This window comes from Polypterus senegalus, chromosome 6, assembly GCF_016835505.1.
Source record: "Polypterus senegalus isolate Bchr_013 chromosome 6, ASM1683550v1, whole genome shotgun sequence".
NCBI classification, from domain to species: Eukaryota; Metazoa; Chordata; class Cladistia; order Polypteriformes; family Polypteridae; genus Polypterus; species Polypterus senegalus.
The window spans coordinates 189858495-189885292 of NC_053159.1; the positions used below are offsets into that span (position 1 = coordinate 189858495).

The window sequence follows — 26798 nt, forward strand, 5'->3', positions numbered from 1 at the left end:
GAAGAAGTAAGTGGATAGGACTGGCGAGCTTTGTTGGGCTGAATGGCCTGCTCTCGTCCAGAGTGTCCCAATTTGTCCAACTTTAGAAGCGAAAGGGTCGGCTCTATGGAGTGTGGAGTGAAGAGCAGCGGATGCCGGTTACTTTTGTCAGTTTCAACGTATGTCGTGGAAATTTGTGATTCGTTTCTAAACCGTGGACGGTGCCACGTCTGTACCGAGATGTTTTTAACACGGTGGGCACTGCCACACAACACCAGAGCACCTTAGCGTGATTTGCTTTGTACATTTCTAGAAAGTTTGTTTTCTGCCGACGTGCAAACCACGCGTGTTAAACAGCAGTAAATAAAGCTTCTGTCACCTTAGCATTGCCGTCACAATACTTTTAATATAATAACGTTGCACCTACTTCTGGTTATTCCTGTAAAACTCTGCATTAATATGACATTTTGAATAAATAGGCAGAAGTCATACGCTTCACACATCCCCCTTCCCCAACTGTAAAATCTTTTAAATAAAACTTGACAATTTATAAAAACAACTAAATGAAAATATAAACTGTGTTCAAAGGTATTTTAATGTAAACCACTGTGAAAACCATTTCATTTTTTTCATTACATATCATTTATTTTTAAATGTTGTTATTAACTGTAAAAGTAGATCTGATTATTGCAAGCTCCAAAGTAATGTACAATATTCTCCTTAACATTAAAAGAGATATCATCATGTACACTTGTATCAATTATCCACAGCTGTTAAAAATAACAAAAAAAAAACCAACAAAACAAACAAAAAAAAAAAGACTAAAATAAGACGTTGACCTGCGGCCTCAGGAGACCACCAGCGGCGGGGCGGCGGCACTTGTGCTTCTCTGTCAGGCCGCTGCTCCTCCTGACCTCACCTTATAAACGCAGAATTCTCGGGTTTCTCTCCCGTCCGCCGTCCTTCCTTCCTTTTGTGTCCTCCTCGTCTTCGTTTTTTGCCCTGTCGTGTCCTAAGACGGCAGGGAGCAGGAACGACACGTCACCCTGGGGAACAAGTTTATTGTGTTTTGGGATGTTACAGTGGTTGCTCAACATGTTTGCTTTTTCTCTTTCTTCCTCTCTCATTGAGCTACAAAAGGGTTAGATGAAATCTCTTCATTACAAATTGACAAAGGTAAAACAGAGTTCACAACAGCATGTACCACATAACTGGAAATGGATCTGGGTTTAATATAAATGACATAATTCCTAATAATCTACAGCTATTTTATTTAACTTCATACAGATAATGGATTAGGCTAAAATGCACCATAATATTTGGTTGACTTTAGGAACATTTTCCTTATTACATCACAAAATACATTTTGATATCCCAAAGAAGCAAGACTTGCAAGTAGGTATTTAAACATTACTAAATCTACAGCTACAAAATTCTACTCCAGTCACGTTTACCGTCTTTGAATCTTCGTCCAGTCTTCAAAGGATAAAAGCCGAGAGTAGAATCAGTATAACATATACACAGAAGTCCGTATTGTAAAGGCTATAAAGATTTGTTGCACATTGTAAAGTCGCCTCCTGGTTCTTCACACTGCACAAGAGGGCATTTTATTTATGTGGCGTATCTCTTGGTCCACTGTCTGGCTATCCTGTCATGCTCTGCTCTGTTGGTCAAATACTGAGTGGCTATGCTCCCGACAAGAGGGTCCGCTGCAAAAGAGAAAAGATAAAAACAAAATAAATAAATGGAAATGAAAACATCAGACAGCCAAGCAAACTGGCTCTGCGGCCCTCCACTTCAGCTATGCAGCACATTCTGCCCTTTGACACACAAACACGAAAGGCCGCCACAGTCCACATTCTCCAGCTGCCTCGCTCGGTTCGCGTCAAACAAATTCAACTCGCTCTTGAAATTACAAACGGCTCGACAGAGTGAGAAGATTCTTGTTTCTCTAAAGGTTCTTTTTGTATTGAGCGTCTGTAGTGTCAAATTACACAAAATGGTAAACAATGCAGGCCACCCTGGGCAATAATCTGGAGGGCATTCAGTTCTCAATTTAATGTGGCACCTTCCACAGCAGGTTGGCTTTAAGCCCGGGGTAGCGTGCTCAATTTAAACAAGTAAACTGTTTGTGAGTATGGATTGTAATATTAAAACACAATGGAAGTAGACTGGGACGTCACGGATATGCACTTAAGGCTAAGTGCTAACAAAACAGAGGACAGTGAAACGAATACTAAAAAGGCAAAAAGTTTCATCAACTTCAGCTCTAAATGAAGCAACAGGACATGGTGCTATAAAACGTATTAAAAGTAGATTTAAAAAAGGCAACAAAACTGGGCCCAGTGTTGAGAAAATTAAAAACTAGTGTGGACACCAGGGCAGTGTATAGGGTGGTCCAGAACTAATTATGCAATTTTTATTACGCTATAACTTATTAAGTTTATTGCATAGAAAATCACCCGAAAAATCCCGGACCATCGAGAAGTGTGCAAACTGACGACATGAAGAATCATCTTCATGCCGAACTGGAATTGTCCCCGCACAAATCAAAGTCATCCAGATGATCTGGATCTGCATAATGAGATCTGGACCACCCTGTACAGCTCCCCAGACCCTGGACACAAAGGCCACGAGTTTCACATAACGCACTCCTCCTTTATTCAGCTGTGGAAATGTCTTTCCTTCGCTCCTCATAGCAGCACACAGCACAAGCGCCAATTAGCACCAATGCATTGTCCCCATTCTTCTTTCTCTCTGCCTCCACTCATCCTCCTCTTCCTCTTCCAGCAAGCTTTGTCCACCTCCTCCCGACTCGCTCTTTCAGTTGTGGCAGTAGGTATGTTTTAGAAAGCCCCCCGAAGTGCTCCAGGTGTTACACGATCTCCTTCGGGCTGCACTTCTGGGTGTGGTGGTGGCCCCGTAGAGGAGGGCTCAGCTGTTCTCCACACGCCAGAGCAGGGCTGAGCTTCCGGGCTAAACACCTATGGCACTGTAGCACGCCCTGGGGGGCTGCCCTCTGTTGTCCCGGGGGAGGTATTGCCCCATGCAAGCTACTTCTGTTATGGAGGCATCCCAGCCAGGTAAGAATCCCGGGCGTCCATTATGCAGCCTTAAATTCCTGAAGTCTCCTGGGCTCCACTTTACCCAAAGCTTTCAAGTAATTCACGATATGTTTTAATTTTTACCTAGCAGCTTTTATAGTGAAGACTTCCCAGAGTACAGTTATTCCTTGTGATTCGTGAGGAATTAGGGGCGCAGGACCCCTGCAAATGCAAAAATCCGTGAATACGTTTTGGGCCCCACACCTCACCCCCTAATACTGTACTGTTGACCAGAAACATTACCAATAACATTCAGTCAATTATTTAATAAATTTCAGATAATACGATACAGTTTTATATATATATATATATATATATATATATGTATATAAATGATATGTACTTACTGTACCGTATACTGCACTGTAGTGCAACAACCACCACCACCTTCAAGCCTGCTGGCCGCAGCGACAGATTCAAGGATTATCATGATATACCTTACTGTTAAAGGAGTACTCCGCCAAAAAACAATATTTTTTAAATTGCTACTTACCCCAAGTAGTTTTTCAGTGGTAGCCAAGAAAAACTTTTAATGATGTTTTTGTAGAGAAAGTAAATCTTGAATACTGAAACTCAAGAGTGCCTGGCAGTGACTAATTCTGAACAGCAGCAAATGATGTGACAAATGGCCAAGGAAAAAAGAAAAAAATATTTTTTTGAAGGAACTCCTGCTGCATAGTCCACATGTCTGATAGCCAGTCGCATGGTCAAAATGTGCAAAATCTATGCAATTTTTGTTAAAAAAAATATTATTAACAGTTACTTCCTGGAAAAGTGGTGTTCACAGGAAATTGGAAAGATGTTGTTCCCATAATGCTTTGCGTTTGCCTGCCACTCCCCCTCATTCCCTGGCTGAGAGTCCCATCTTTAATTCAAAATGCACAGCATTGTGGGATGACATTTTACCCGTTTACTACGCGCCAAACTTTTATAATATTTTTCATTTAATTGCTTATGACAAGCCCGCAGATAGAAGAAGCTGTGAATCGTAAACCTGTGAATGGTAAGGGCCAATTGCACATAACGCAGATAGAGAGAGAGCGAAACCTCCCGGAAATTCCTAATAAAATAAATCAAAAAGTTAAAAAGGTTAAACACTGTTTATATCTAATATTAAGGTACATTTTATTAAGAAGTGACAAAAAAATAACTAAAGCTAATGAACTTTATCTGTGGTGGGTTGGCGCCTTGTGCCCTGTGTTGGCTGGGATTGGCTCCAGCAGGCCCCTGTGACCTGGTAGTTAGGATATAGCGGGTTGGATAATGGATGGATGGATGAACTTTATTGATTGATTTACAAGCTAAATTCTCCACTGTTCAAGTTAAGCGTAATATTATGGTCACGTGACTCGAGTGATCCAATCACCTTTACGCTGTCAATTCAATCCTAATTATTGCAAAATATTAAACCCAGACGGGCCTCCCCTGCATTGATGCTTTAAAATACTTTTTTCAAAAACAGTCACTGATTACATCTAAGAACTCCCACACTTGTGTAATAAAGTTCTGCCATACTGATGTTAACAGATATCCCATCTACAGTATCTAGCAATTAAGTTGCACATGTGATACTTGTGATCCTTTCATCAATTAATACATACACATTTAATGGTGTCAATTTTCAGTTATTTTTATCAATAAATATTTGCAAATGAACTTCTATTCTGATATAAACTGTCAGCAAAAAGGCATTTTAAAAAAGACACCCATGAAGTCTGACTCAGATTTGAGAGGCCAACACCTCCACATCCCAGATTGTTCCTGAGACAGCAAGGATCATCATTGTCTTTTTTTTTCTTTTGCTGGTTGTGGTCTCTTAAGCTATCATGAAAGACACATTAGTCAATTGCCAACCCAGTTAGTCCTGAATTGGGTCCTGGGGAGGGGGTCTGCTGGAGGCTACCCCAGCTAGCATTGGGCGCAAGGCAGGAACAAACCCTGGAGAGGGCGCCAGTCCATCACAGAGACACAGTAATACACAGCTTTCATCCAGGTCAAAGAATTGGCTGGAAACGAGTTGATGGCTAACTTGGACGCTGAGATCGATGGTGGGATTGGCAGAACTTGAAGTCTCCAGTCAGCCGGTTGCGGCCAAAAGCGGCTGTCGGCATTCCAGCACAAAGTTTATCTAACACCTTTACTTTGCTCACTAAGTCGCATCACTGACTTTGCACGCTTGGACTTGGCGCCGGAAGGACTTGCACTACGCTTTGGGAGCATCAGTGCAACACAAAAGTGGATTTTTTAAGCAAAACAATGTAAATATGAAATATGAAACAAATGTGCGGAGAGCTCCAGCGTTTCTCAACCTTTAAGTATTTGCGACCCGAGTTTTCATTAACAGTTTTAATCGCGCCCCCAAAGGTTTTTTTGAAAGGAGCCCACTAATACCAATTTGTTCTTTTTTAATTAATGATATATCACAGATGCATATTTTATTATACCTACTTAACTTTTATATAACTCTATATTATCTAATCTATCTAACTCTATATTATTCTAGTTATCAGAATGTAGTTTAAGTTAATTTGTTTAGGTTTCAATAGATGGATTTTTCATATTTTCAATTCTTGTTTTCTTTTTTTCACATCTTCGCCCCCCTTTTTGTTAGTTCGCACTCCAGGGGTCCCCCCACAGTTTGAGAACCACCGCTTTACTCTATGAAAGCAGGATGAACATCATCAGCGAAGTGCCTAGTAGGATACAAGCTGCACCCCCAAACTTGAGTGCATCGCCCCTCTCATCCAAAACATACACGAGGCCATGTTGTACACTACATCACATTAAAGTACTGTGGCACCACGATAAAAGAATAAAAGCTAACGTCATTTTCTTTTATTTTTTAAATTAAACATAGAAAAACTACACTTGAGCGTTTCCAAATAATATACACAAACTTTCGAGGCAACTCTTCATGCAAGATGAAGCTTGCATATTGTAATCTTTTTAGTTAGCCAATAAAAGGTGTCATTTTGCTTGACTTCTCACTACAGTCATAATGGCTAACACGGTACAACACCCTAGTACTACAAATAATATACATAAATCTCTCTATATATAAAATCCAATGTGTTTGTATGTCTGTTCCCTTTTCACAAGAGAACTACTTAACGGATTTAGATTGAGTTTTTTTCCTATAACTTGCTTGAACATTCCAGTTGATTTTGCGACTTCTCTCAGCGCACTAAGTATTCGTAGTATACGTAAGTTTCGTAGCAGCACTGATTTGTTTGCGCAAATCCGAGAGACAGGCTGTGGGCCAAGGGGCGGGGAAGGTGGGCCAAGGGGCGGGGAAGGTGGGCGGGGCCCTCCTCCTCACTCACACGCCCCCATTCGAGTCTCTCTACCTCTCACTACCTCACCTCCACTTAGCTAGCAATACCTGTTTGTTCAGCAGACATTATCATCTAGAGATTGTTAAAGAGTAACGATTGAAGTTTTTGAGACAGAGATCAGAGCTACGTGTGCTTTAGAGGGTAGCTACTCATTGGCTGAGATATCACGGCCGCATGCTTTTCTCCCCACGTGAGGAGTGCTGAAGGAGCTGAACATGATCAGATACAGTGCCAATGCTTGACGTTACAGTGTACCTACCTTCCACTTGGTCAGACATACCTTGCCAGCTTTTTACATTTTTGATTAAAGTGTGTTTATTTCAAACCCCCAAGATGCAAGGCTGTAACCTTCTTGTCATGGAGGACCGGAGAGGTCAGACCGAGTTAACACATAGTAACGGCCCCACTCTGCATGCTTTGCAATTCAAAACTTGAACTTCTAAGACATCAGTGTTCTCTTGAAGTCTCTCCTCATTATTTATTTTCTAGCATTTTATTTAAATGACAATAAAGTGCAAAGCACCGTCCAAGTGGTGCCGTCTTATGGATTATTGGTGGGGTGGGCAGACTGAAAATGATATTTTTGGGGACTAAAGAGTAAGTTTGGGAAATGGCTGTGACAGAATTTCAGCTGCTTTCTCTTGTGTGATCACACATTTCAACCCACTGCTAGCAAATTTGCTTCTTGGATAATAATTATCTTAAATTTAATTGCTAAGTTATTAGCAATAAAATAAACATTCATACACATTTAAGCCATAAAAAGGCATGATATTAAAAGAAAAAAGTGTGAATTGTTCAAAATTTATTCTGAAGATGAATTTGAACAGTTTCACACTGGAAGATTTCCATCTTATTAAAATCGTACTGTCTGTATTCCAGACTTGCCAGCCACTATATAAGATTTATTCAAAATATTAAATGAATGTGTTAATAGTCTATCCACCGACATACCAAACCTGCTGTTTCAATTATACAGTAGAAAGGAAATGAAGCCAATTACAAATGGACGTGGGGAACCAAGAAGAAAACCGACAAAAGCTTCTGACCGCCTAAGAGGATGTGGCACAATAGACAGAAAGCCTTGAGAAAAGAGGCCGAGACTTTAAAAAGGCAGCCCACATACAAAACAGCCTTTATGAGGATGTAAGCTTTAGGAGGTCTGAAATTAATAAAAGGTCCAGAGATATTAAACATGTAAAAATGTTAGACGGTCAGTAAGACAACGTGATGGCCACAAAGAAGAGTAGCAGCTGTGGGTAACGACTGCTGATCTGTCACAAACAGTGCCGAGTGTCACTTCATCTGCTCACAAACACTATTGCCAGAATTTCTTCTGTGACAATACAAATAAATCCTACAGTGCAAGCTTACAACTTTTGATTTTGCCATATATACTGCTCACAAAAATTAAAGGAACACTTTAAAGAAACACATTAGATACATCAGATCTCAATATGAAGTTGGATATCTATACAAATAACGACAGGGCAATGTCTTAGGAACAAAAGGATGCCAAGTCTTTTAATGGAAATAAAAGTTTTCTGCCTACAGAGGGCTCAATTGTGTAGAAACCCTAAAATCAGAGTAAAATGAAGATGTGGCAGGCTAGTCCATTTTTTCAAAAATTTCATTTCTGCTACTCAAAATGCTTTTCAGCATCTTTTGTGGCCCCCACGAGCTTGTATGCATGCTTGACAACGTCGGGACGTGCTCCTAATGAGACGACGGATGGTGTCTTGTGGCATTTCCTCCCAGATCTGTATGAGGGCATCCCTGAGCTGTTGTACAGTCTGAGGAGCAACCTGGCGCCTAATGGACCGAAACATAATGTCCCACAGATGTTCTATTGGGTTTAAGTCAGGGGATCGTGAAGGCCATTCAATTGTTTCAATTCCTTCATCCTCCAGGTACTGCCTGCATACTCTTGCCACATGAGGCCGGGCATTGTCGTGCATTAGGAGGAAACCAGGACCTACTGTAGGGTCTGACAATGGGTTCAAGGATTTCATCTCGATACCTTATGGCAGTCAGAGCACCATTTCCTACGCAGTAGATGTCTGTGCGTCCCTCCATGGATATGCCTCCCCAGACCATCACTGACCCACCACCAAACCTGTCATGTTGAATGACGCGTTGCAGGCAGCATATCGTTCTCCTTGTCTTCTCCAGACTCTTTCACGCCTATCACAGCTGCTCAGGGTGAACCTGCTCTCGCCTGTAAAAGTACAGGGCCAGTGGCGGACTTGCCAATTCTGGTGTTCTTGAGCAAATGCCAGTCGAGCTCCACGGTGCTGGGCAGTGAGCACAGGGCCCACTACAGGACGTCGGGCCCTCAGGCCATCTTCATGAAGTCTGTTCCTGATTGTTTGGGTAGAGACATTCACACCAGTGGCCCTCTGGAGGTCATTCTGTAGGGCACGAGCAGTGCTCAGCCTGTTCCGCCTTGCACAAAGGAGCAGGTATCGGTCCTGCTGATGGGTTGAGGACCTTCTACGGCCCTGTCCAGCTCTCCGAGAATAACAGCCAGTCTCCTGAAATCTCCTCCATGTTCTGGAAATTGTGCTGGGAGACACATTAAACCTTCTTGCTGCAGCACGTGTGGATGTGCCATCCTGGAGAAGTTGGACAACCTGTGCAACTTCTGTAGGGTTAAGGAATCGCCTCATACTGCCAGTAGAGATAATTACTCAAGCCAAAACTAGCACAAGTGGAAAACCAGCCAAAAAAGAGGGAGAAACTTGAAATGACCTCCACATGTAAAACCAGTCCTGTTTTGAGGGTTTTCTAATTGTTGCCACTTTAGTGCACCTGTCGTTAAGTCCATGAACACCAATACAGCTGAAAGTGATTAACAATGACCTCAGCTGCTTAACCAACCAGAAAATTATCAGACAGGTTTAATTGATTTCATGCCAGGCCCAATAAAAAAGTGTTCCTTTAATTTTTGTGAGCAGTGTATATATATATATATATATATATATATATATATACACATACATACATACATATACACACACACACACACATACATATACTAGGGGGGCCAACCCCGACTTGCAGCCTGGTAGGCCGCAAAACCATGGCTTTCTTAATATTAAAAGCCACGACTTTCTTGATATTTTAGTTCATAATTTAAAATCTGAAAATCTAACAACATCACATTAAAGTTCAATAAATTCTGAAAAGAATGATACCAAACATATACTAAAGCGTCCGAATATATAAAGTAATTCCTGAATATATAAAATCATTCCTAAATATATAAAGTTAGGACAATTCACAAATAAAATGGTCTAGTTCCATTAAGTATTCTCTAATTACCCTGCTTGTCATTTTACTCATACTAGTGTAAGCCACTCAGAGTAGATCGGGCTTGTGAGGTTCGTCCAAAAATTCCCCGTAGAAAAAGAATAAATAAATATAGTGTTTAAAATGCTGGGCACATACATCATTTTGAATACATTAACTAAACATTTTTTTTTTATTTAAAAATATATATTTTGTTTTTCTGAATACGTTTTTTTTTTAACTTATTTCATTACGCTGTATTAGGAACTCATTGAATTTACTAAAAATGTGCCTGAGTCGTTTCTTTCAATAACTTTGTATACAATCTGACTTTAAATTTATATATTCAGGAATGAGTTTATATACTCCCACGCTGACTTTATATAATCAGGAATTACTTTATATATTCCAACGCTGAGTTTATATATTCAAGTTTTAATTTTGTATATTCACTAAATCATTGTATTTGCCTGCTTGGCACCCCATAATATGTATGTATGTTTGTGTGTATATATTGTGTGTATATATATATGAATGAAAATACTGAATATATACATGAGGGGGTACCCAAAAAAAACACAGAATCTGACCCTGGCACACATTCTCGACTTAGTTTGAATTTCGTTCAGACTAAGTTTAGTTTAGTGAATTTCTCCGCTAGATGTAGCACACTTACGGTATTCTGTGGCAGTCTGCCGAGTGGCGTTGCTCTGTATTGTTCGTACGTCATTCATTCCGTGTCAGTTTTTCCTGGTGCTTATAAAACGTGTTCTGCAATTTTTGTAATGGATGATCATAAAGAACAGCGAGTCTGCGTTCAATTTTGTTTTCTCTTAGCTAAAACAGCAGCTGAAACTGTAGCGATGCTTGAAATGGCTTTTAAAGAGGAAGCTTTAAGGAAGACACGGGTTTACGAGTGGTTTTTGCATTTCAAACGATGGGAAATGTCATTTGAAGACCATCTGAGATCAGTCTGACCGTCCACAATCAGAAATGATGAAAATCTTGAAAAATTTTGCAATGCAATTTACAAAGATCGTTGTCGGATTATTGAAGAAATTTCTGAACTGACTTGTCTCAGAGTTCGTGCCACCCTCCCTACTCACCTGAACTTTGCTCCGTGTGACTTTTTCTTGTTCCCGGGTATGAAAAAAGAACTCAAAGGAAAGCGTTTTTGTCCTGTGGAGGAAGTCAAAGAAAAATCGCTGCTGGCCTTGGACGATGTTCCTCTTCAGCGATTCCAAAAATGTTTCCACCAGCGGAAAAACTGTTGGGATGAGTGCACTCATTCACATGGAGAGCACTTTGAAGGAGAATAAAGTTTCAGTAAGTAAAAACAATTTTTTTTCCAATTCCAGTCATTTTTGGGTACCCCCTTCTTCGTGTGTGTGTGTGTGTGTGTATATATATATATATATATATATATATATATATATATATATACACACACATACACACTAGCTGTACAAGCCCAAGCCCAGATTCCTAGAAACCACGGATTCTTGCACTTCAATCAATCAATCAATCAATCGCATCGGTTGTGTATTAGTGGCTCCTCGTCGGTTTCGTTTTACCGACATGCTTACCTCCATTGTCTATCAGCGGCTAAGCGAGTTTTTCTTTCCTTAGAGTTTTGTTTTGCAGACGTACTCACCTTGCTTGTGTATCAGCAGCGGCAGTTTCACTTTGGCAACAGAGTTACTTTCTTTGCACTTCATGCTGTAGCCTCACACTTCTGGGCTGTCCCGCATTTCCGGGCCAGGCAAACAGACACACACACTTCCACTCGTTCACATACAGTGGGTATATATAAGAAATTTGAAATATTTGATGAATATATTATATATATCATTATATATTAATGAATTCATGACCGTTTTGTGCAAAAATCTGCTACAGTAATAACGGTGATTGTCTTTTAGATCTTCATTAATTATTAAGTTCAAAATACTACTAATCAATGCCAAATGCATTCATTATTAGAGACAAGTGAAAACAATAAAAGCAGGCATGTGCACATCAAGCGCTTTTTATTGAGATACTTTGACAACGCTACCTCTATCATCAAGATTACAAGCCCTAATAATGCGAATAGAGAATGAGAGGATCACTATGGGCTACCCGACTGTCAAATCTGCTCAGTGACATTATCTCTTGAGTAATGGAGGAATAAATACTGCTTAAAAATCTATAACAACAAAGTCAAATGTAATTGTATTAAAGCTGCATGGGTTTATCAATATCAAAATTAATCAGGATGGTCTGACATATCACATCTCATTAAACTGTTTTTGAAAGGCGATGCTTCGTCAATCAAGTTGCTGGACATCAATTTTGTTTGACTTAATTAGAACATTCCAGAAACATTGGCAGGTTAACAACATTTAATCAAACACTTAACGGGTAATTTAAATTCATAAAAAGTCAAATGTCACAAACTACTCATGCTGTAATTCCCGACATTTTTGTTCATTTATCCCCCACCTTACAATAAAGCACCCCAACTCAAGATCCACTCCTTATTTCAGAACTCCTGTTTGTTATTTTCAGGGTGCCTTACCCAAATGATCTGATGTTATTTTTTTTTATTAGTTCTTCATGGATGGGCACTCGTTCAGAATTAGCCAGCGAACAGGACATATCTTAATTGCACCAAGTGAAGACAGCATGCCAGTTGCTCTCCTATCATTCAAATATGTAACTTGTGTGCTCTCGCTGCATTTGTCACATTTTAGATCTACTAATAGACATAATATTGGCTTCAAGAACGTTATAAGTGCCCAGAACTCACTTTCTGTTAAGCCAAGCTGTTTTAGCAGTCCCACTAAAGCCGATGTCACATTAGGAGACTTTTTGCTGTGTCAAGATGTGTCAGATTTGCTGATCTCGTCGCTGCTCCACGTCAAATTACTCTTAAAAAGGGAAGGCCATGTGACATTTACAGACTGAGTGCCGATCTTCCAGCACCCCTGACAGCCAATAACGTGTTGCCCGATGGAGTTACGAAGGGTTAACAGCCGCTGCGATCTCAGCACTTTCTTTTTTACCCATTCTGTTAAGGTATGTAAAATACAGGGTTATTCAAAAAGAATGAACCGATTTCATTACGCAATATTTTATTAAGGAAAAGTAATACAAAACTCCAGCCAAGTCACAAGTATTCTACTCACAAACAAGTTTTATTTCCTGTCTTACAAGTGTTCAATGTGGCCACCACCTGCAGCAATCAATGCGATAAGAGAATTCCTCCCAGGCACGTATCAGCATATGCCACCTGAAAAAGGTCCAGACATGGTACACTGCATTCAAAGGATGAGACTGCACTCCATTATTTGGGCTGTGTATCGTTTTTAAAAGCAACTGTCTATTGGTCTGTCGTGTCTTATTTCCACATTCAACTGCGAGAAGACAAGTCAGAGCTATTAGGACATGCAGTTGGTCGGCCACATCAGTGCACTCTCAACAGTAAGCACAAATCATTTACGACCTAAATTCCAAAAAAGCTGGGACAGTTTGGAAACAATTAAACAAAAAGGAAGTGATTGCTAAACTTATTTTGTACTCAGACAAAAACAATATTGGGACAAGATAAGTTATATTTTACCTGACCTACTGCATTGTTTTTTGAAGATGGACATTGTCACGTGCATACGCATAGGGGGACAGCTGAAGGGCTCTAGTGACTGTCTTGACATCTTTCCCCCTCTGCAGACCGGATAATTGAACGCCCCTGACGTCACTTCTGGTTTCCGCCCACCTCGGCTCCGCCTCTTCTCGCCAGGACGACTGAGAGCTCGGCAATCTTTGTCATCCTGTGTCTGCAGAGACGACTCTGCAATCATTGCATGTTTTTTTGTTTTTAAACTTTTACTGTATCCACTTTTATGGGGTGGCCATCTACAGGGTGGCCCAAATCTAATTATGCAGATCATCTGGATGACTTTGATTTATGCGGGGACGATTCCAGTTCGGCGCAAAGATGATTCTTCATGTCGTCAGTTCGCACACTTCTCGATGGTCCAGGATTTTTCAGGTGATTTTCTATGTAATAAACTTAATAAGATATAGCGTAATGAAAATTGCATAATTAGATCTGGACCACCCTATAGACTACCCAACTCTTTATTGTTGTCCTCCTTTCTTTTATGACATTTATTCTGAATAGTCAAGCAAAATGACACCTTTAATTTGCACACTTAAATGATTACACCCCTTAAAGATAGGGCGAGAAGCTCGGTCATCCGGGAGGAGCTCAAAGTAGAGCCACTGCTCCTTCGCATCGAGGGGAGTCAGATGAGGTGGCTCGGGCATCTAATCAGGACGCCTCCCCGGTGAGGTGTTCTGGGCACGTCTAATTGGGAGGTGGCCCACGGGGAAGACCCAAGGACACGCTGGAGGGACTGTGTCTCCCGGCTGGCCTGGGAACACCTCGGGATCCCCCTGGAAGAGCTAGTAGAAGCAGTCGGGGAGAGGGAAGTCTGGGCATCTCTGCCTAAGCTACTCCGCCCGCGGCCCGATCTCGGATAAGCGGAAGAGGATGGATGGACGGACGAATGGATAAATGATTACAACACACAAGCTTTCGAGGCAACTCAGGCCCCTTTCGAGATAAAAATGGAGGATGTAAATTGTGATTACGTGTTGCATGAAGAAGGGGCCGCCCTGCGGTGGGCTGGCGCCCTGCCCTGGGTTTCTTTCCTGCCTTGCACCCTGGGTTGGCTGGGATTGGCTCCAGCAGACCCCCGTGACCCTGTAGTTAGGATATAGCGGGTTGGATGATGGATGGATGGATGGATGGATGAAGAAGGGGCCTGAGCTGCCCTGAAAGCTTGTGTGTTGTAATCAATTATCCATTCGTCCGTCCATCCATCCATCCTCTTCTGCTTATCCAAGATCGGGCCGTGGGGGCAGCAGCTTGAGCAGAGATGCCCAGACTTCCCTTTTGCCAATAAAAGGTGTGATTTTTCTTGACTTCTCATTGCATTTATAATGCCGAACACGGTACAACAACCTGCTACGACAGAGGTTTACTCTGAAACTGGGCTTTCAAAAATGTTGGGACAGAAGTAGTTTAGGATTAATAATGATGTGACACATTGAAATAATGAGAGGATGAGACACAGGGGAGGCAATCATGTTCTAGTATATAATAAGCCTTCAAAAAGGGCCTAGTCCTTCAAGAGCAAGGATGCATTGAGGCTCACCAGTTTGCTAATACATGCATCACAAATAATCCAACATTCCCTAAAGACAAATCAGTAGACTTTTGGAAATTTCACCTTCTGCAGTGTAAAAAATAATTAAAAGATTCAAGGAATCCATTTACATTTTGATGCATAAGAAGAAAGGTCGAAAACCACTTCTGAATGGGTGTGATCTCTGATCCTTCAGATGCCAAAAACTGTCTTAAAAATTGTGACACGTCTGTAATGGATATCAGGACGTGTGATTGGAAGTAATTTAGTGAACCTTTGTCAGTAAACGCCATTCACCACCAGATCCACAGATGCAAGTTAAGGCTCTGATACACAAAGCACAATCCGTACATCACTGTCCAGAAGGGACACCAACTTCTCTGGGCTCAGTCTCACCTGAGATGAGAAATATCACGGTGGAATCATGTCATGTGGTTCGACTAGTCAGCATTTCAAATAGTTTTTGAAAAAACAGTCACTGTGCTCTCCAGGCCAAAAAGGAAAAGGACCATCCAAGCTGATATCGGCATCAGGTCCAAAAGCCAACATCTGCAATGGTATTGGGGTGTGTGTGTGTGTCACTGCCCGTGCCATCGGTAACTTACACATCTGTGAGGACACCATCAATGCAGAAAGATACGTGCAAATTCTGGAGCAACATATACCAACGCCTCTGCATTCTCCAACAGGATAAGGCCAAACCACATTCTGACCCGATTACAGGTGCATGGCTGCGTGAGCAGGGAGTGGGGGTACAAGATTGGGCAGTCCGCTATCCTGCCGTGTGTGCTGTACTATGAAGCACAGAATACGACAATGAAGGCCTCATACAAGTGAAGACCTGCATAATGGACAAATGGGGGAAAATTCTAAACGCAACCAATTGATGCCTTCAATGCCCAAAATTTAATAAGTGTTTATAAAATAAACAGTATTTGTGGAGTGCGCTGCGGTCATTATAATTTGATGTGAGGGCATAATAAAAAATAACAAAAAAAAAAAAACAGTAAAATTATTAATGTCTTGCTGTAAGTGTTTTCAATCCAGTACAAGGTGAACTGAAGTCACAACTCTCTCCTTTTTGTTTTTTATTAGCATTTTCAAAACTGTATATATATATATATATATATATATATATATATATATATATATATATATATATATATATATATATATATATATATAGTCAAAAACCTGAATGAGAGTAATTCCATGTCAGACCGAGGGGTGGCGTAGTGCACTGTTTCTCTCACTTCTCTTCAGACCAGTTACGGGAAATTCTGCCTGGCCCCAATGATGTCACTTCCGGTCCTACTGATGACGCCAGCTCTGGTTCCAAGCCCAATAATGGCGTCACTTCCACTGCTCTCCTTTAATGCCGCCATCTTTGAGCCAGCATTTCAGTTCTGTTTTTAAACTTAAAGTTGTACACAACTGTACACCATTTAAACCAATTTTACAGCCAGGAAAGACTATACAGGTGGCTACCCCAAAACATGTTATGGTACTTATCTATTCTTGTGACTGTGTGTATATATATATATATATATATATATATATATATATAGTGACTGATTAGGCTCTCTCACTCCCTTGAACCCTCCAACACCACGTCAGACACCAGATAAAAGTCCAAATAATTGATTTATTATAATAATAATGTGCACAAAGCACCCTCCTCTCCACAATACTCCAATAACAATAACCAATCCTCCATTCCCAGACGCTCAGCCACCCTGCCTCCCAACTCAGCTCGTCCGTATGGGATTTCCCAGGGTCCTTTATATTCCTTGATCCGGAAGTGTTTGTCCCTCAGTCCATGTGATTATTCAGCACTTCCGGGTCAGGTAAAAACTTTTTTTTTCTTCAGCCCAGAAGTATATCATTTCTTCCGTTCTGTTCCAGGCTGTACGGAAAATATAAATCCCTGGGCCTCCCTGCAGCGACTCCTGGCGGCCCCCATGGTATCCAGCAGGGCTGTGTATTATGACTCCACTGTCCATGATTCCCTGCTGGCATTCGGGGCACCTCTATGCTGCAAGGAGGGCTCCATCTGGCGGCCTGGGGATATTGGCCGGGATGAATGGCCGGCCATATCTCACAATATATATAAGTATATATAAGTTGATACTATCCGTATGTATGGTGTTCACGTCAATACCCCGTATGTATGGTGTTCGCGTCAATACCTCGACTCAATACAAGTTAGAAACATGCAATGGGACTCTGCCTCTGTAGTTAGAACATAACGTGGCAAACGTGGACGCAGTATTTCATGATTGGTTAAGAATGCTTCAGTGACGCTGCTGGACGGACGAGTATAGTAAGTTGATGTTAGTTCGAGCAGATAACAGTAAGTTCAGTTGGTTTTTGGAATGTTGGTTTGGTGGGGCGTACTTTCCAGGACTAACATCATCGACTGACTTAAAACCTTCGACAGCTCCGGAATCGTAAGTAATTTAGAACGTATCGCCATTTGCTTGGTACATCGAAATCTGTCTTTGGGTAGTTCGGTTTTGGAATCTGTCCTTCTGACATCTATAGGCAAACTGAGTAATGACGGCTGGGTATTAACAATGGTCATTGTTTAAATTTTAGCCGATCTTAGATCTAAAATGACCACGCCAACATAATTATTACTCCGACTCTGATTAAAGTCGTAAAAATAGTTTGTTTTGAAAATTTGTTTGCTGGAAAAAATCAAATGTGGTGCGCCGAAGAGCTGAAGCTCTCCATTACATCGGCCAAAAAGGTCTATTTTAAGTACAAATCAGTGCCATGATAACAAAATCATTTCAAAGACTGAAAAAAAAAAAATAATTCTTTGCAGAGAAAGTATGGATTTCACAAACGTAGAATTTGTAGCCTGATTCGATCCCAGTCACTATACATATACACACACTAGCTGAATACCCGTGCTTCGTTCTGGGATAGCGACAGGAAAAATGTGCTCCAAAATATACAGAGTGACAGTATACGTCATGTAAAGGTCATAAGGCAAGATTTAGCACGTAAGCGAAACAAAATAGGTTACTAATTATTTCTTGAAATGGTTTACACATACATAAGCTTATTTAAGTACAGAAGACTTAAACAGTGATGATCAAAACTTGTTTTGGAATAAAGCCCCAAGTGATACTGAGGCTTGGTGCGGTAGGGGTCGCCAGTCTGTGTCATGGTGTACGGCTTGAACCTCCGCCTGTTATTAGAGACATGGCTAACAATGTCAACCCGGATCTGAGTGGCCAGAGAGGCGGTGCCATGCATAAGGTAAGCCAAAGAGGACAGCACGCATGCGCCGCCATCGCTCATCCGCAACACACGGTGAGGGACCATTACTTCGTCAATATAAATCTGTTCTTCCTCGGTCATAGTTTTACAGGTTTATTTAAAGAGGTATAAACTTAATGGAATAATTCGTGAAGAAAGTATGAAAAAAAATAAAATAAAGTATGAAAATCAATTTCCTCAAATAAAAAAAATGCTTTAATACACTTTGGAATAGTCTAACTAAATTATTTTAAAAAGATAAATAAATGCCAAGTTATAAATGCTTTGTGGAAACTCGAAAATATCAAAACAAAACTTGTACTCTTCAGAAAAATGAAAGTATTTTTAATTTACTTTGAAAAAATTTATTTTAGAAAGAAATGGAGTGAATGGTTCTAAAAAACTATAAGAAATTTTGCGCTTGGACCACAACATTTTTAAAACTGTTTCTTAGCAATCTCCTATGGGCCAAGTGTAACCTACATTCCAAATTTCAAGTCCCAAGTGGTTCGGGTGATTTCGTGATGAGTGAGTCAGTGGCATTTGGCTTTTATATCTTTTGTTTCTGCTTTTACTGTGTTGAAAATGCTGTGGGATTTCCCTCTCTGTTACGTTAAAATGTGACATTTTTAAATAATACGCACAATTCTCTGATTCCTGCATTGAAATCCAACCCCTGTTGATATAAACTCTGCACTTACACATGTGAGAATGTGATTATAAATACAGCATGCAGCACAAAAGCATATGACTCATAGCTCATGCTTTTAATTCCCTACCATTAAGTTAGTGCAAATGCAATAGAAATCAGACTTTTGTGAATATCGATTCAAATAAAAAGCAATAATACACTATGGGGAACTGTAAATTTATGAAAACAATGATACATCCAAAAGCACAACAGACACAAACTGTAAAGAAAAAAAAGTCTCTATGAAATTGAGAAAATGAAAAAAGGTCACAGAAATCTAAAAGAGAAACTTACCAGGATTACAGTCTGTCAGGAGTGAGCAAATAGACAATAGAACCTTAGAGATGGTCAGAGCAGGACTCCAGTTATCTTTCAGAATATCCAGGCAGATAACGCCCTGACTGTTGATATTGCAGTGATAAATCCTAGTGCGGAAAGTAACCTGCACAGAAAGTCACGACCAATTAGCAAATGGTGAAAAACTCAAACTTTCCTTTTTCAAAATGAAAACAACAAGATGTAAAAAAAACCAACACAAAATCAAAATGTACGCAGAACACCTTTCATTAGAAGCAATACAGAATAGCGTCAAGTGTCAAATTCAGCTCCCTGTGGGCCACAGCAGCGGACGGTTTTTGATCCAGCCGAGAATTAATTAGTGGCAGGTCCTTCCGTCTCCATACCATGTTTCATTTTTCATTTGTGTCACTTCGGGACTTATCATGGCTTCTGTCTCAATGCTGTTATTCATTATCAAGCCACTTATTTCCGCTACTAAAAACACAGGGACACCTGACATCCCATCATTAACCACAACAGGATGTCAAGCCACTTACCTCCAAACTTCACAGACTTGGTCTGCCTTGAATTATTTCAGTAAAATTAAAGAGAACATTTTATATTAAGAATTGTTAGGGCATTGAAAATTCACAATCACCTTTAGTAGGAGCATTCATGACAGACAGACAGAAACTTTAGCACTCCTGAAAAAAACTGCAGAATTGAAAAGGTAAAAATATATATACAATACGAATCGTCATAATCTGAAGAGTATGTATAACAGAGTATAAATACACATATAATATAACAAGACTTATCCAAATTAAAAAAGTGCTTAGAATTGCAGATTCTTATCAGTTACAGTTTCACAGTGCAGGGTGTCAGTCATTGGTACAATAATCCGACACACGGTGTCATTCTGTGTCAAGTCGTCTGCTAGACCAGCTCAGCACCACCCAGCACGCAGGGAACAAGACCACCACGGCTAAGGGGTGACTCATTACAGGGCTTGATGGCTGAGGGTAGAAATACCTGTTGTGGGGTACAAAATCTGTAAATTTTGGTCTATATTTCCATTATATTTTGCTCAAGACAATACGAGATGAACTTAATGACAGAACAAATCAAAGAATATCCTCGTCCCAATTGTACCTCACTTATAAAAAAAGCTGTTCAGACAAAAACAGGAAGACATGACGATGCCTCAGGCTATCAATTACTTTATAACCCGAGAAAGGATGGGCATCTGGAACAACAAGTTCCTAAATGGGTTCACAGCCTGGGAAAGGAAGACATGCTAGTAGGTACTAAGCAACATCAAAAAGTTTTATTGTTTGGGAAAACGGACGAGTGAATTCATTCATCATATTGACAGCCAGCCAAATGGAATATCTAACAATCACATCTTGCGAAACCCCCCGGTAGCATTTTATAATAAATATACCTCATCTGAAGAGCGACATCAGAAGAAAAAGAAAACTGAACGGCATCAGAAAAGGGCGACTTCGACGTCAGAAGGCAGTGCCAGCAACGTGCAGCCATTTCCATCTGATCGTCAACAAAGCATCTCTTGAACAACTACAAGTGCTAAATTAGAAGCCGCCTAGGACATTCATCATTGTCATCTTTCCTTTTTTTTTTTTTAGCTTTTTCTGGTTACTGGTATTATTGTTCATTTAATAAATACCACGCTGCTTTTAACTTTCTATACTTTGTCTTCATATCTAGAGTGATTGATGTAATAAGGTAGCTTTCTTTGAGCACCGGGTGCAGCCATGGTTTGGTATGGTTTGCCATACACTCTGATCTGTGAGATTTATTAAGGCTGCGGGTGTGAGCTCCACCCAATAGATGGGAACAGTACATAAAGTAAGGCATTCTTGGCTGATAAATGGCCTATAGTCAAGGATGCTGAGCCTTTGTATGTTTGAATATATTCTTAAAGACTAAAAGTAATATTTAGGTCTGAGATATATTTAAAACATCGTTAAGTTGTTTGTTTCGATAATAAGTACCGTATATACTATAAAATTGATCATAAATTCAAACCCCGACTTATACACCCTTCAAAAATGCGACACTTCTTCTTGCCTCCTCCAATCTCGCATCAACGTTTCAAGCGTCAAGTGCCGACTGTGAACGCAGTTTCAGTTTCATGAATGTCATCGAGACAAAATCTCGTAACCACCTCAAGGCAGAACATTTAGACATGCGGATGTGCATAAAGTCGTATCAAAACTCTGGACTAACAGTCAATTTGGATCATGCTTATCAGTGTTGGTGTGTGCAGAAGGACAGGCGTCAAAAACTGTTGTAATTACTTAGTAATTGGACTGGATTGCCAATACTGATGCTCTGTGTAAGAAAGGTCAGAGCCGACTATACTTCCTTAGAAGGCTGGCGTCCTTCAACATCTGCAATAAGATGCTGCAGATGTTCTACCAGACGGTTGTGGCGAGTGCCCTCTTCTACGCGGTGGTGTGCTGGGGAGGCAGCATAAACAAGAAGGATGCCTCACGCCTGGAAAAACTGGTGAGGAAGGCAGGCTCTATTGTAGGCACGGAGCTAGACAGTTTGACATCCATGGCAGAGCGGCGGGCACTGAGAAGGCTCCTGTCAATCATGGACAATCCACGGCATCCACTGAACAGGATCATCTCCAGACAGAGGAGCAGCTTCAGTGACAGACTGCTGTCACCGTCCTGCTCCACTGACAGACTGAGGAGACCCCACACTATGCGACTCTTCAGATCCACCCAGGGGGGTAAACGTTAACATTATTCAAAGTTATTGTCTGTTTTTACCTGCATTTTTATTACTCTTTAATTTAATATTGTTTTTTTATCAGTATGCTGCTGCTGGATTATGTGATTTTCCCATTGGCATTAATAAAGTATCTATCTATCTATCTAGTACATTGTCTTTAATTTTTCACATAAGTCTTCAATCTGCCTCAAGAATGATTTAAGATATGAAGAGGTAGGGGAATTGATGGCGAAGGTGGTAGGGATGAGAACCGCACCTGTATGCATGCGACACATGACCACTACCGAGAGTTGATTCTACTGTACAATAAAATACAAATAAAAAGAGGAATAACCTTGGAGGTCAATCATCACCCCGAAAGTGGACAATAGATGTCACGTAGTATATGTGCAACAGATTTCAGGTCAATAGGTCAAACGGTTTGTGAGCTACAGGTGATTTAAAATCCTGGACAGACAAACAGACAGCCACAGTAGTGTATTACATATAAAAATATTTCTAAACACTGCGGTGGGCTGGCTCCCTGCACGGGGTTTGTTTTCTGCTATGCGCCCTGTGTTGGCTGGGATTGGCTCCAGCAGACCCACGTGACCATGTAGTTACGATATAGCGGGTTGGATAATGGATGGATATCTCTAAACAGTTACTAATAACAGTTTGGATTTACTTGTTGGATTGCCTACCTTTGGTGGTTTAAAAGGATAATCCGATGAAAATGTGATGTCCAAAAAGAAAACTCCTCCTTCATAGACAGAACCTGGAGGGCCCAGGATGGTTGACCTCCATTCGTAAATGTTGTCACCTTTCGGCCCGGCGCTGAAAAGACATAAAATACATTTTATGAGTTCCGGTAGCATTTCAAGGGAATCAAAAAAGAACAAACAGCATGTTCAAAACCTTTTGGCTAACAAAGGCAAATTTAAAAGTTGGTATCTCCTTCACACAACAGCCATGAAACCACCTCTTCAAAGAACAAAAAACCACTTCCTAAAGAACCTTGATTCTTCAGCACATACAGAGGACGGTGGGTCTGAAATCAGTATTCTTATATTATTCCACTAGTGTCCATCCGTGCTCGATATAAACAACGGTAGTCACAACTACTACATCCCTTCATAACAATAGCAAGGAATCCGTGTTCCTGGCAGATTTTAGTCTTAGACTTATCTTCACGGCTTCAATTCTTTTCAGTTATCGACTGTGGTATTTGACTGTTTATTTGATGCATACTTTGTTACTCACTGAAGCTGAATTATGACGCTGCCATTTTGCACCTCCTCGTTCCTTCACTTCATCATAAGACTCCTGATAAAATGAAAAGGCGCATACAGTGTAGCTGCCACCGACAGAAACGGTCTCGCCAGCCTACATACTCACACCAACACACAGAAGCAGAAACATCGACATCACGCCAGACCAACCAGCACAGGCAAGGTGCCTTAGAACAACAAAGACAACGTATGACAAACCACAGAGTGACATTATCCGAAGATCAGCAGCAGCAAGTCTTGCACGTAGACAGTGAACAAAAAATTAATTACTGTATTTACTCACATATAAGTCGAGTCTTGAAACCTGAAAAATCGATCATAAAATCAGACCCCGACTTATTCGCGGGAGAAATTAAACACGAGTATATACGGTACACACATAACCTTTCTAAAGAGCAGCGGCAAACTGCCAGACAACAAGAAACATTATGACGGAAAACTACAGGGATTCCATAACTCTGACAACTCAAAACAAGATATTCCCTTTATACCGATTTCAAAAATGCACTTCAAACAAACTGTATAAGACAGAAACACATTCTGCACATCACTGGATAGAGGAAAGTTCAAAGTTTAAAAGCCTACCTAAAAGTATCAGTGAATGCTACCCGGCGCTGTTTCTCATTTATAGTAAAATGGCGACAACACCACACAAGAGAAATAATTTTGGGCGCTGCAATTTGCGAATTGTGAGTCCATTGTTCAAGTGCAACGTGAATTCTGCCAATGGTTCAACAGCCAGCCGCATAATTTACGAGTGGCATAAAAAAGTTCCCCAACTTCCAGAAGATTCTAATGACTTCATTTTCATGCAAGATGGTGCTCCGCCTCATTTCCACTTAGAGGACCGGTGTTACCTGAACAAAACCATTCCAGGACGATGGATTGGAAGAGGTAGACAACAACATCTTGCTCATCGTCTATGGCCTCCATACCTTAGCACATGCGATTTTTATCTATGGGGGTACATTAAAGAAAGTGTTTGTGTTCCACCTATGCCCGCTAATCTTCAAGAGGCTTTGGAAAACAGCTAGCATTACCCCAGTCCCAAAAGGTATCACGTCCTGGTGAGCTGAATCACTTCAAGCCTGTCGCAATGACATCACATGTGATGAAGACCATGGAGCGACTGCTGCTTCACCAGCTGAGGTACCAGGTCCACCTTGCCCTTGACCCTCTGCAGTTCGCATACCAGGAAAAGGTGGGAGTGGAGGATGCCATCATCTATATATGTTACACCAATCCCTCTCCCACTTGGACAGAGGCAGTGGTGCTGTAAGAATTATGTTTCTGGACTTCTCTAGCGTCTTCAACACCACCCAACCTCTGCTCCTCAGGGACAAGCGGACAGAGATGGCAGTAGACTCATACCTGGTGCCATGGATCGTGGACTATCTTACAGGCAGACCTCAGTATGTGCGTCTCGGGAACTGCAGGTCTGACATTGTGGTCAGCACCACAGGGGTCTGTACTTTCTCCGGTCCTGTTCAGCCAACATACATTGGACTTCCAATACAACTCGAAGTCTTGCCATGTGCAAAAGTTCACTGACGACACTGCTATCGTGGGCTGCATCAGGAGTGGGCAGGAGGAGGAGTATAGGAACCTAATCAAGGACTTTGTTAAATGGTGTGACTCAACCCACTTACAGCTGAACACCAGCAAAACCAAGGAGCTGGTGGTGGATTTTAGGAGGCCCAGGCCCCTCATGGACCCCGTGATCATCAGAGGTGACTGTGCAGAGGGTGCAGACCTATAAATACCTGGGAGTGCAGCTGAATGATAAATTGGACTGGACTGCCAATACTGATGCTCTGTGTAAGAGAGGACAGAGCCGACTATACTTCATTAGAAGGCTGGCGTCCTTCAACATCTGTAATAAGATGCTGCAGATGTTCTATCAGATGGTTATGACGAGCGCCCTCTTTTACGGGGTGGTGTGCTGGGGAGGCAGCATAAAGAAGAGGGACAAACTGGTGAGGAAGGCAGGCTCTATTGTAGGCACGGAGCTGGACAGTTTGACATCCGTGGCAGAGCGCGGGCGCTGAGCAGACTCCTGTCAATCATGGAGAATCCACTGCATCCACTGAACAGGATCATCTCCAGACAGAGGAGCAGCTTCAGCGACAGACTGAGGAGACCCCACACTATGTGACTCTTCAATTCCACCCGAGGGGGTAAACGTTAACACTACACAAGATTATAGTCTGTTATACCCGCCTCACACTCTCCACCTTGCATTTTTTAACTTGCACTGCGCTTTTATTGCTCTTTAATTAATATTGTTCTTATCAGTATGCTGCTGCTGGAGTATGGGAATTTCCCCTTGGGATTAATAAAGTATCTATCTAACTATCTGTCTATTAAATTGAGGATAATTCAGTAACTAGGGACCAGTTGACTCGTGTGTGGCAAGAAATGGTCTGCCACTTTGATGTTTGTTGCGCTACACATTGTGCTCATGTTGAGGGCATGCAACCACAAGGACCATAGGATCAAACTTTGAACTTTCCTCTATCCAGTGAAGTGCAGAATGTGTTTCTGTCTTATACAGTTTGCTTGAAATACATTTTTGAAACCTGCTCTTTCATTTTGAATAGCCCTATATTTTTGCGTAGGCACTTCCCCGTTCGTTTAGCATATCGTGTGACTATCACCGAGTCACAAGGAGAAACATTTAATAACGTCAGAGTTCGTCAGGCCCTGTTTTTACTCATGGCCAGTTGTACCCTACATTTTCCAGAGTTACATCGACACCCGGGTGAAACATTCAAATACTTGCCGGTTATACACAGAGGAATATTTTCGCAGACAATAATGTTTATGGAACAAATTGCGTTTTACGACAATTATTATTGACACAGGTATACCACATGACCTGGCGGCCACAATTCACACATACTGACTTACTTGTGCCCTGCGTTTCCCTTCTTATCCCCAATGTTCTGTTAACCCGTTCATGTTACTCTTTGTATTGTTCTTGCTCTTGTAAGTGACTATAATAACATCCCATACTAATCACGGGACTATTCTAATATGGAGTCCTCTCACAAGTCACTATTTATTAAAATAACCTCCTTTCTTACTGTAACGTGTGATGTTGTTCTTTCCCTCGTCATCGTTTCATTAACGCTTTTATTCTTTTGTAATTTTCACAAGCATGATTTGCTGGTTATAAATAAACCCCCCTACACATTGCCAAGCACTAAGGAGGCCAGAGTTTGTGTCTCGGGTCCTCTTTGCGTGGAGTTTGCATTTTCTCTCCGTGTCTGCTTGGGTTTCCTCCCACAGTCCAAAGATATGTAGGTTAGGTGAACTAGCGATCCCAAATTGGCCCTCATGTATGATTGGTGTGTGCGCCCAGTGATGGACTGGCGCCATGTCCAGGGTTTGTTTCTGCCTTGTGCCCGATGCTAGCCGGGATAGGCTCTAGCACACCCCCACGACCCTGTTCAGTACTAAGCGGGTTAGAAAATGACTGACTGACATCCTCCTTATTCACCTGTATTACAGTTTTCCTCACCGTCTGTGTTAAAGATCTCAGGAGGTACCCGGTGGAGCCCATACAAGTCATTATTGCCTTGCACTTGCGCCAACAGCTGTCAAACAAACAGCAA

At 41.2% G+C, this 26798-nt stretch overlaps 1 protein-coding gene across 2 annotated transcripts in view; it reads right to left on the minus strand.

Annotated features, from left to right (window-relative positions):
* Positions 1 to 553: 553 nt before the first annotated feature.
* Positions 554 to 26798, minus strand: part of ube2e3 (ubiquitin-conjugating enzyme E2E 3 (UBC4/5 homolog, yeast)) — a 183779-nt gene continuing 157534 nt past the window's right edge. For both annotated transcript variants that reach the window (XM_039757754.1, XM_039757753.1), the window contains exons 4-6: positions 22594 to 22726; positions 19160 to 19307; positions 554 to 1688 (exon numbers count right to left, since the gene is read on the minus strand). In XM_039757754.1, coding sequence (XP_039613688.1) covers positions 1591 to 1688; positions 19160 to 19307; positions 22594 to 22726 — 379 coding nt within the window. In that variant the 3' untranslated portion in view covers positions 554 to 1590. The remainder of the gene's footprint in view (positions 1689 to 19159; positions 19308 to 22593; positions 22727 to 26798) is intronic.